The sequence below is a fragment of the Sinohyriopsis cumingii genome, chromosome 10, assembly GCF_028554795.1.
Source record: "Sinohyriopsis cumingii isolate HCF-2022 chromosome 10, ASM2855479v2, whole genome shotgun sequence".
Taxonomy (NCBI): Eukaryota; Metazoa; Mollusca; class Bivalvia; order Unionida; family Unionidae; genus Sinohyriopsis; species Sinohyriopsis cumingii.
The window spans coordinates 6,333,058-6,345,588 of record NC_142970.1 but is presented as its reverse complement, the minus strand read 5'-3'; the positions used below and the strand labels follow the sequence as shown (position 1 = coordinate 6,345,588).

Below are 12,531 nucleotides of genomic sequence, written 5' to 3'. Positions count from 1 at the left end.
CTAGTACAATTTGCAAATGGTTTCTTCAAACACTTAAATATTCTTAGCAAGTGTAAATGGAAAGCGTCGGGATTCTATAAGCGGTCAAACAGGGTGGTCGAGATGGTACAATCTACCTTTTCATCTTTTCGCTGAGGCAAACTATGAGAGTAGTAGCATCTAGTATGCCCTATCACGTGACCGTGCAACAAATGTTAAATGATTTTTCGTACTTGCTAGTTCGATAATGTAAAGTATTCCTGCAAATTACGAAATATTTTTCGTGTATGCTATTACGACTTCAGATGATCACGTTTGTACTGAATTGCACTTGAGAATGTCATAATTAAAGGTCAAATAATGAAATACTGATGGAAGATTAAGTAATATATCAATATATAGAAACTGAAATATGTTCGACTCTCAATTCTGACTTTTGGATCAGTTCGTGATATTACGCAATGACATATCTCTGCCTGAAGATAAGGAAACCTGTATTAAGGAAGAGATTCAATTCCAATTGTCACACGGTCTCGTATCTGACTCTACTATCAAAATGAAGTGTATCATCATCTTTGCTTCCCTAGTCGGTCTGTCTTACCAGGTATGTAGAATTGTCATAATCATACGTTGTTTTCATGTCACTGTACCTAGACTGGTGCTTTGTCTTTGCAATGTCTTCAAAAAGTCATAAACCAAAGTTCAGGTATAGACCTATATTAATCTGGCTTTCGTTTTCGAACTATGAAACTGATTTAGTTATTTACGTAATATATAAACATTTTCGTGTGCCGCTTATATTGTCTCTTTTCACAAAACTGAATAATCAGGAAATCATGTAAAGATGTTAGTCGCAAAAGAAATTCATAAGCAGATGTTTTCTTAGTACGTAAAAAATTTCGATGACAGTTCAATGTTACGTTTATTATGTCTTGATTTACACAATACGCATCCATCATGTCTTAGTTTAGACAATATATCATACGATGATGAGAAATTTTGAGACTTGAATAAATATTTCCTCGATTGTTTTCGATAATAAGACATAGAATTTCGCACTTACTTCGAAGTAAATAAAGAATAAACAATTAAGCAACTATTTCCTGTCACTTTCATGTGATAAGAAGATGATAGTAAGTATATTGTTTCCATTTATCCTATCGGTGTTTATGTTTGCGAATAGCCATTATTTCCTACTTACTGTTCCCAATCTCCGCTGACCTAGAGTCAATAACTTTCATCTATGTGGCCAATGATTTCTGTATTCGGTGAATGACTTCTGTATTCAGTGAATAACTTCTGTATTCGGTGAATGACTTCTGTATTCAGTGAATAACTTCTGTATTCGGTGAATAACTTCTGTATTCGGTGAATAACTAATGTATTCAGTGAATAACTTCTGTATTCGGTGAATAACTTCTGTATTCGGTGAATTACTTCTGTATTCAGTGAATAACATCTGAGACAACTAAGCACCTCTTGACCCAGGTTTGTACATCATATATATACATGAATGGGCTTTACTTTCCCATAAGTAGTCACAATAGCTAAGAACGGTAACTCAATAAAATTATATGGCATTGTACATTTTGAAAGTTGAAAATTACCGAAACTTTCTCATTGAGGTGTCACCAGATCCGTTCCCTGCTCGTAGCTGCAAACATTGTCTTAGTAATTCAGAGAAATATAAACAATAATTGAAAGAATTATCCATATAAGTATAATTAAACACATTATTAAGTATACATTAATTACAAATAACAGCGGAATTAAAGGTGTATTTTTTTTGTTCTAAAATATGCAATATTATTTCTATCATTGTGCTATCATTATGTTTTGATTTTTAGTGTTTATTGTGAAACGTTTACATCCTTTCCCAACACAAATAATATCACCATCTGTCTTTTAGAACTGTCACTGAATTATTAATGTATAAATGAAACAATGTAGGAACAAACGACAGTCTTGCCCCAAAAGGTAGTATACATTTAATTAGTTTATTCGACGCTGAACATCTTTTTAGATCAACAGCTTCCCTTTTAAGATAAGTGTTGTTGGCTTACGTCCAAACAATTGGAACTTATCGGTCCTTACCGTCGAGTTGAGAAAGACAACGTCAATAGTAATTAGAAGGACATATGAACATTTTATCGGCTTGGGTGATCCTTCTCTGGTGTAATACACCACACGAGTTGTTACAGAATAGGCAAACAGTGTTATGATTGTGAGTTAGCATCCTTCGATCGCCATGTTGTGTCATATGAACAAAAGTAGTTCAAAAGTTAGTTTTCAATAGTGTCTAATTACTTCCAAGAATCATTCCCTTCCTGAGAGAAATTGCCAAGCGTTGATCCGATTGACTTCGACGTAACTTGCTAATGATGACTGAGTGGCATGATTTCCTAAAAATTAATAACTTCTGAAATACGTTTCGATGTTTTGGTTATTACTAAATGAGTTAGCGTTCTGACATGTTCACACCATTTTGTTAAGCATGCATTATTTTGCCTGGCTTACACCTGGTAATATTCAATAAATCGTGTACATTAATGGAGCCCGTAAAATATTTGTATAAAATTATGGATAACGGTGGTGCTCTGCTTACGTTTTAGAGATAAGGGTTATCTCAAACAAGTGGTAAATTTATATTTGATTTACCAGAAGAGGGCTGGGATTTTGTGTTCTCGACTAAAATAGTGGTTATTTTATTTCTACAAAGCTGAACAAGAAATGTGTTTAAATGGGGAGGGGCAGAATATATGTTAAATGAAACGTCTGTGTCCCCCGAAGGTGATATGGTTATATCTGTACTTGTCGTTTTCGGTGGCATATAAATGCCGGTGTGTTTTGTCAAGTACCTAATTCTAACTATCATCTATGCCCGGATTTGATCCTGTTTTTTCGTTCATAAACGCTATTCAACTTGTTAAAATCGTCACAATTCTAATTAGAACGCGTAAATTCTCTTAATGTCATCATTAGGTAAGCTAAGAATTCAGAAGGTTCTGAAGAGTCTCAAAACCATCCTACCTTCGTGAATATTAGAATTTATAGCCCCACCTGGCATTACAACTTCTCTTGGAATCTTCTTTTCTTGTTCTTTTTCGAATTCCTGTTTTACTGGGATTATTTCTCGAGATGTAAATTGAATGTTTCTCTTTCAGGTGACTACGGTTCACCACACTCACGCGCCGCACACTACCCATGAGCCAAGTGTAGTGCAGCAGTACATCTTTCATTATGACCCCGTGACGGTTGGTACCTGTGTGTGTGTGTGTGTGTGTGTGTGATTTGGATTTTTAACGTAGTTCTGACAGTTTTGCAGTCATAACAGTGGCATTTTATAGTGATGTCTAGCACTTGGGCATCATGCCGCAGACATTTAGCATGATGCCCCACCCAGTCACATTATCCTGGCCACCAGGCCGACCAGTCCTAACATTAAACACTTAATGCTGAGCGCCTAGCAAGGCAGCTGTTAGTACATTTTTAGAAGCCTTTCGTCTGACTCGGCATGAGCTTCGAAGCAATCGACCTCTTGCATTCAACTCTCTCTCTCTCTCTCTCTCTCTCTCTCTCTCTCACACACACAACATATATACATACATACGCAAGAACATAAAGACGTGCTTGATTCGGACGGAGACACATATACAAATATCGTATACCACGAAGCTAGTACAGACTGGTACTTGAATAAACCACTGGTAAACTTGTGTGAGACGTGTACGTGTGCATTAAGCAATAGAGTATTTGCCTTAAAATATTAACCGTATTATGGCTGTACACTTCTACTTCGTTACTGTGTCATCGCAGAACGATCTATATTTTACGCAGTTAAGTTCTCAGATGTTGCCACGTCATGACGGTCTATTATGTTTCCATATCATACCCGTCAACTCTATTCATTTATATCATACCTGTACTCTGTCACTTATGTTAATCTCTGTCAATATCTAGTCCAAATCAGCACATTAAAGATTCGTTAGCACTATTCTAACAGGTACGTCTTCTAAGATGAAATTGCAAGAGGATTACCCCCTTTCGGTGCTCATTGCTACGATGTGAACAGCAAAAAATGACAAGCTTACAAGGAAAATGACTATGTCCCTTACTAATAAACACATACTAAAAGTGGATTCAGATCCAATGGTATGTGTGTAAGACATGAGTGAATCATTCCAAACGTTATTTCCCGAGATAGATATATATATATATATATATATATATATATATATATATATATATATATATATAACAATTTGGAGGGGGCACGGTCAATAGTGCCCGGTACACTACTTGTGTATGTGTGTGTGTATATATATATATATATATATATATATATATATATATATATATATATATATATATATATAGTTAGATCGATAGTGTTTTTCACTGCTGTACTTTAAAGTCTCTCAAAATAAAAACTCACTGTGATTCAGTACTATCTTCCAAGGCAAATTAACAGTTTCTTGTCATACACAGTTTTTGGAAAGGAAGATAATATAAAGTAACGTCCTATGGCTAACAGATTTCAAGACAGGGGCAATATCAGTACCTGATTACTCACTGTACAGCTAACAGATTTCAAGACTGGGGCAATATCAGTACCTGATTACTCACTGTACAGCTAACAGATTTCAAGACCGGGGCAATATCAGTACCTGATTACTCACTGTACAGCTAACAGATTTCAAGACTGGGGCAATATCAGTACCTGATTACTCACTGTATACGCTAACAGAATTGAAGACCGAATTACACTATAATCATCATATTCTATGGAATTAGCGATTTTCTTTAAATAGTTACCGAGAATGGCTAAATGTATACTAAACGGATCACCATCACAATAAAAAAAGAGGCAAAATGCTCTAAAATATGTTAGGGGTCATAACCTCAGAGTAAGAAATGAGAGCATGTTTCTAAGGGTAGTAAAAGACGTCATGACGGATATAGACGTGTCTTTACTAAGTCGCGTCACGTGAATCGACGAAACGCTGCTCTTCTTAGTCGTAACTGGAATAAAATTCAACTTGTAATTGTTAACAACATATCAAGAATGGTGTGTGTGTGTGTGTATGTGTGTGTGTGTGTGTGATTTAGAGTTTTAACGTAGCTTTAGCAGTTTTTCAGTCATATCGCTACGATGTCTGCAGTGTGGCAGTTTATAGTGTTGTCTAGCAATGAGTCATCATGCCGCAAACATGTAGGTTTTTCTTCTTCCCAGTCACATTACCCTAACGCCAGGTCGACCAGCCCTAACATGCTGAGCACCAAGCGAGGCAGCTGCTAGTGCCATTTGTTATAAGTCTTTGGCATGACTCGTTCAGGGTTCGAAACCCGCAACATCAGATGCGAAACCATATAGTAAATAAGGAACATTGTTTCAGATTATACAGAGACACGAGGAACTAGATTATAACGCAATCAGATTCGTACAACTTTCTCAGAGGACCTCACGCTTTACATACCGTGTCACTAGCACTAGTCACAACGAGATATAACTACCAAATATTTGTTGGGTAAAATAGACCGGTTAGCAACATATCGCTAGATAATTCAGAGACGTGTACTTTTTCCATATGAAATCAACTTTTAACCAAATTTATTTTAACTGTCTAACAACTATCAAAGCAACAGAATGCAGCTGAATGACATCAAATCGCATGACAGGAAGTAGACTAAACGACGTCTCGGGTTCGGATAATTACTGCTTTCACAGGTGAAGAGCGTATAAATGGGACTGCATTCTGTTCATCTGTTAAGTCTTAATAGAGAAATCGAGAAATTATCTCTGACCAAAGTAATTAAGGGCAAAATATTGGTACATGCCACATTTGCTTTACATTTTACATCGATTAAAATAGGCTGGACAAAATAAGTTCCTTTTCAACTAAACACAAGGATTTCACACACTGGTGACACTCTTCGGCTGTGATCAGTTGAATGCCTAAGTTTTTTTTTTTTGTTGATTAAACATATAGCGATACATTCTCCGATAATCTCTTAATATATGTGTTAGCCAAACTTTATGAGTTTAGATCACATTCAGTCATTCAATCATAGTTGGAATACAAGTCTAAGTAATTTCTCATTGGCCTTGATTTAGTTCATCACTTATTTTACAACCAATGCATAACATTGAATACTTTCTCTTTGTCTTTCACTCATGCATCTATGTCGGAGAATTGCCTGAATTGGAGTCGCATAAACGTTATATCAATGGCTTCATGGGATATATATATATATATATATATATATATATATATATATATATATATATATATATATATATATATATTATTTTTCTTTACAGCATAAGATGATTGTTCATAAAGACAAGAATTGCTACATCTTCGCGTTGACAGACCAAGAGAGAATGGATGTGCACACTGACTCCGGGTTGACGGCTCTTGAGGTAATACATACACTACCAAGTTCAAAGGTCAATGGGCGGTGTTCTGTATAAATGAATAATGCTAGTGTATATTTTTTAACTCCGTTTGTTGTATTCTCTTTGGAATCTAGCATACGTTCATTTTCTTTGTTTGTTGCAGTGTGTTCTTTTTATTAATCAGCATTAGGTAGAGAAGCTAGATACGAATACAATAAAATATTTCTACATTTGTATGGGAAAACATGAACTCGTTTATTTCTGATTTATATTGCACTCCTTACGTAGTGCAACATAGCTGAGAAAATCTCGGTCGAATTTTCCCCATTGAAATGTAGTATCCTATAAATATAAAATGATTCCAATATACATGACATGAAGACCAAATGTGATAAAGCGTATGGATTCACACAGATGACACTAGAGTTACTGATAAGCTAAAGTTACAATAGGGCCTTTGAGTTTTGGAGTTCTTTGCTTGGTAATTGCTTGCATACCTGTAACAAAATTGTATTGCTTCTGTAAACAACGTTTTGTGCTTTATTATACTATAATTATGTAACATACCCTAGAAAAAAACCTTGACCAATATTTCTTTGATAAAACCAAAGATTTAAGCACTGGAGGAATTCTTTTCCGTTCAGCTTTGCAAGGTAGAAATCCCTCAACAGGTCAAATGTTCCTGGCATGCAAGAACTTAGCTTATATTTCTCAAATTTAAATAACGAGAACACCCGTTGGGATGCGGAGCTTTGGCCTCAGAGGGTTGTTTGAAAATATAGACAAAAGTCTTCACAATACAAATGAGATTTTTCGAAGATCGGAAGTATAGATTTACAATTTAATAAGTTGGTTCATAATCTTAAGTCAAAGTTTGACGATATTAGGAGCATTGTTTTGTAAGGAAGGAGTGATTGAAGGAGAGAATGAAGAAAGTGGAGACGACTATAAGATTGAGGAGCTTACGACGGAACAATTTAAGAGAATTGAGGTGCATAGATAATCATTAAAGAAAATTGTGTGATGTAATCAAACCAAACTAGGGTTAGGTTTGAAGAGCACCCACGAAAAATGAATCTCCTTTTCAACGGTGTACCTCATCGAGGAAGTTCTGAAAACATCTACATGGTTGTTAGTAGGTTCCTTAAAAATACAATTATATTAACTCCAGAACAGTTAGAAAACACACGGCTGGCTAATGCACACAGTTCCCCAACGACCGATGTGGACCCAAACCAATGACAGTACTATTTATGCTTTCTTAACATAGAGAGGCGTTGCTGAATATGGGTACTCAGCTACCCAACGGTCTAAGAACTGCATCATATCCCCGAAAGACATTGCAATTACTGCTTTTAAGCTGCCGCAACCCGTAAATCAGACTATAAAATTAAAATAATGGTCAGAGAGCTTCGGATGTCATTTGTATTCGAGACTAGGAAGAATTCCGCTGAGATCTGCCAGCTGAAAACGTGCGCGCAGTTTGTCTAGACTTACGATTTGTATTATTATATAAATACCCCACACTAAATATGATATCAATTTATTTATGCGTTAAATTTGGCCGATTCAAACTGATAATGAAATCGATATAAACTACAAAGAATGGAAAATAAGAATTATGCAAAATATAATTTACTTTGATGTTACATTAAATATCAATAGTTTGTAAAGCGTAAAATTTAACAGATACATTATCTTTTCCAGAGGAATATGTTTTCGTACATAATTCCCAGACTTTCCGTTCTTAAATGTATGCCTAATTTGATACAAACGCCGTTTTAATTACAGATAAAAGTAATTGCTTGTATATCGCAGATAAAATAAATGTATTATAAATTTCGCCGATTTTTTTTTTCCATTCCATTTTAACCTAGCCTTATTTGTATGCCTTTGATTGCTAATAGGCCCCTATGTAATGTTTCCTTGCCTTTACATTGCATTAAATCCGCATTCTATGCAATACAATGTCAACGTTTTCTTTCCATTTTACTTTCTGTTTTGTATTTCTATTGACTGGCAACAGCAAACTCAGATATTGTTGGTCAGTGTTAGGTATATACTTGAAATGTAGTACAGCATGCAGTTGTTCATGGACAACACATAGCAGTCAATATCTGGAATTTTTACACACGCTCTTTGCTTTTAATAGGTAATGATTGGTGAGCTGGAAGGTCGAATAATTTTTTTATCGTTTTGTATTGTTTTGTTGTTTGTTGTTTTTTGTTGTTGTTGTTGTTGTTTTGTTTTTTTTTTTTTTTGTTTATTGTACTGAGCTCTCTTTTACTTTGCTATTCTCCATCATTCCTGGTTTAATATTCGGGGATAATCTTTTTCAGCATGAGAGTACCATACGCAAAGAGCAACCATAAATACACTCAAATATCTTCTCTAATTAAAGCATTTCCAATTCAGTCAACAGGTAGACTGTAATTACATTTTTAACGACGTTCCTGATTGCGGTAATATTAATATGAGAAAACAATTTTTCCCCTGTAAAGATATTGACTTCTTTGGTGAAGTAAGATAATGGTATCTTAACTGTATCAGTAAATTGGCAATGCACAGGTAAAGGCGTGATTTTCTGAATTTTTCTGAACTGCATAATTCTCTCTCTCTCTCTCTCCCTCTCTCTTTACATATATATATATATATATATATATATATATATATATATATATATATATATATATATATATATATATTACCAGATAACTTATGTACAATGTAAAAGAACATAAAATTATTCATGCGACTTGCGGTTGCCAATGTTTCTTTAACTCTTTTACTGACCATTCGAGTGGTGCTGTATTTTTATTTAGCAATAATATTGAATGTAAATTAAACAATTTGGTGATAGATATAAACATAAATAGGTTACGTTTAGATGTAATAATATAGGTTGTACCGTTTAACCTAATAATGTATGTATATCTATCTATCTATCTATCTATCTATCTATCTATCTATCTATCTATCTATCTCAAATTCTTTGACCGCTCCGGTGGCCTAGCGTCCGCCTCGGATGTAGGAGGTCGTGGGTTAGATCCTCGGCCTAGTCATACCAAAGACTGCCAAAAATGGTAATAACAGCTGCCTCGCTTGGCGTTCAGCATTAAGAGGTTATTGTTAGGACTGGTCGGCCTAGTGTCAGGATAATGTAACTGGGTGGGACATCATGCTACATGTCTGCGAGATGATGCCCAAGTGCTAGGCATCACTCTAAACTGCCACACTGCAGACATCGTAGCGATATGACTGAAAATTTTTTAAAGCTAAGTTCAAAATCCAAATCTCTCTCTCTCTCTCTCTCTCTCTCTCTATATATATATATATATATATATATATATATATATATATAGAGAGAGAGAGAGAGAGAGAGAGAGAGAGAGAGAGAGTCCTAAATGTGACTCAACTTAATTGTATACATAGCCTATTAAGATATTAAGTTTATTTCAAAATATATGGCAGGCAATGAACCCCGATAAAGAAACTGGAAACATTACCAAGGTCATATAAACATTCCCAAGGTCATATAAACGTTCCCAAGGTCATATTAACATTCCCCAGGCTAATGCAATGGTCGTAGGTTTGACACAAGAATTAAGTTAAGTTGAAGAGAGCTAAGTATGAAAAGAATAGATTTGTCTGGAGACTCCATAATCACTTTGAGCAGACTTTACTAGATTTCTCGATTTCAGACAAATTTATGTTTGATTTTGAAAAAGTCAGGATAAAGATTTGATACGCACATGATACCTCTATAATTCTAGATGATACTGACAGGTCACTGACACAAAACTTATATATATAACTTATGTTTAAGGTCCGTCAGTCTTATTATTTACGTTGAAAGGAGAAGAGTCGTTCGGATAAAAGAAAAATAGCAGATATACGTTTTGTAATGAAAACCAATCAAAACTAGAAGATATGTCTCCAAACTAATTTGAATTAAATTCACAACAAATGAAGACAAATGATAAAATTAAACTTCAAAGACACAGTTAAGGAATAAAACATATCGCTTGATTCTTTCTTGACAAAATCCAAAATTTTCGGATTAAACGAAATAAAATGGTTTTGAATTTTTTAGCCGATAAATCGAATAATAAGACAAATGACTTGAAGACAATCAGGAATAGTCTTAAGGCGGATTAAAATTGAATATATATATATATATATATATATATATATATATATATATATATATATATATATATATATATATATATATATGTGTGTGTGTGTGTGTGTGTGTGTGTGTGTGTGTGTGTGTGTGTGATCCATATATAAAATCAGTCCCTCACACCTTTATTTTTATCTTCAATGCCGTTATTTGTGTTTCAATGCTCAACGCCTTATGTGTGCATACCATATCTTGCTTTTTCAGGTCCAGTTCCTGACAAGGATTAGTGTCGGTACAAAGACTGAGGTCACCAGATCATCCTTGGAACATACTGTTTATACGGCGTGTGGATTCAGCATTCAACATTTCTACACTGTCGCCTAAGTCATGTGATAATTGATATAAAATACATGGTACACAAGCAATTTCTTTTGTACATGTCTTCCTAAAATACCATGTTTGTAGAATATTGTCCATGAATATAAACGGTGAATGTATTCATATCTTCAAATGTACATCAATATCTCTATCATTCCATCTATCTACTACTCAGCTCAATTCATAGTTATGGGGAGATATGAGTGGCCACATTATGGGGAATGTAAATTTAACATTTGGCTACCATTTTATAAGCTGACAATATTCGGGGAAATTGGAATCAAATGTTATAAAGGTACACAGTTTTTAAAATTAGGGCTATTATTGTTTAAAATATCCATCAATTTTTATCGTGGGACTCTCTGGTTAATATGACAATTAAGAGGATGTTGGATTCTGACTAACACTCAAACGCACTGACCAATACAACGTCTTTTTGAACAACATCCACATCCACTTACCAACAGCCATACCTAATGTCTACCAGACCAGCTATATGGTCATCACCCAAACACACTAAGCAACACACAGTCTTATCACAACACCTATACCCACTAAAAAGCACTTGCACATAATGACTATCACCTATTATTTCTAACCTGATGAGAACGAAATGCTATACGTATATACGGATATATACAAGTCTGACAACTAAGGAGTAGTACCTCTTTGAGATAAGTCACTGGCCCTATAAAACCATGTGTAGTGTTGATTTTTGGCATTCTCCGATTATTGTCAACACCTCAAGGATTCCAATCCTCAAGCATTACATCTCTGTTTCCATTGGCCTCCGCTCGAAGCTTTGACGGAAACCGAGAGCTGAAAATTAGGCGAATCTGCTGTTATTCTTCCTCCAACTACAGTAAACGGTATTATTTCTCTGTTTCTATCGACACAAAACGTTTTAAAATGAATATTGCATTTAAGTGAGCCCCGATTCACTATTAACTCAAATACAAACACGTTCAGCATGAGCATATTTGTTTACAACGCTAACAAAGGTGGCAAGTGAGATCTGGGTTCCATTTATTAAGGACAGTTTCATTTTACCATTGAATGACGCTACGCGTCTAAGCTAAAGAAAACAGATTTCCATTTTGATAACTAAACCACGTTTTCATTGGTGCTGTTGTTGAAATAACGTCCTAAGCAAGTTACATAATGTTCTAACTGGAATCCATCATAGACTTGGCTGATGAAGAAAATGCGCAAAAATGTTATCTACACACCATATATTCAGGCCGACCCTTGTAATCTCACGTTACTGACGCGAGAGGATGAAGCATTTCTTCTCATAAAGTATGTAATAACTTACTCAGTAAGAAGAAATACTTACCAATAAAAAAGTTCATTCTGTTGGAGATATCGCCCGCCACCCACTGGTTTCCTGGTTGACGACTGTCGTCCGGGGTGATGACATGACTTCGAAAGTTTTGCAACGAAGAAGTTCATATTTATCCCCAACAACTAGATTCTGGTAGCCATGTACGAACTGTGGGACAGGATATAATGAATTTCTAGGTATTCATTTGTTTTTCTCACTGGTAATGATAAATAATGATTTCAACCTTGATATTTTCTGTGAAAAGGTCTGTAAAAAAAACATGAAGTGCAGGAGGCATTGATGTTGGTGGCTGTTCATGGAATA

At 35.0% G+C, this 12,531-nt stretch overlaps 1 protein-coding gene across 1 annotated transcript; it reads left to right on the top strand.

Annotated features, from left to right (window-relative positions):
- The first annotated feature begins 427 nt into the window (after nucleotides 1–427).
- Nucleotides 428–11,003, top strand: LOC149789534 (uncharacterized). Its single transcript, XM_089973303.1, has 4 exons — nucleotides 428–583; nucleotides 3,144–3,233; nucleotides 6,302–6,403; nucleotides 10,770–11,003. The coding sequence occupies exons 1-4, from the start codon at nucleotides 536–538 to the stop codon at nucleotides 10,887–10,889; spliced, it is 360 nt and encodes a 119-aa protein (XP_089829429.1). The 5' UTR covers nucleotides 428–535; the 3' UTR covers nucleotides 10,890–11,003.
- Nucleotides 11,004–12,531: the final 1,528 nt, after the last annotated feature.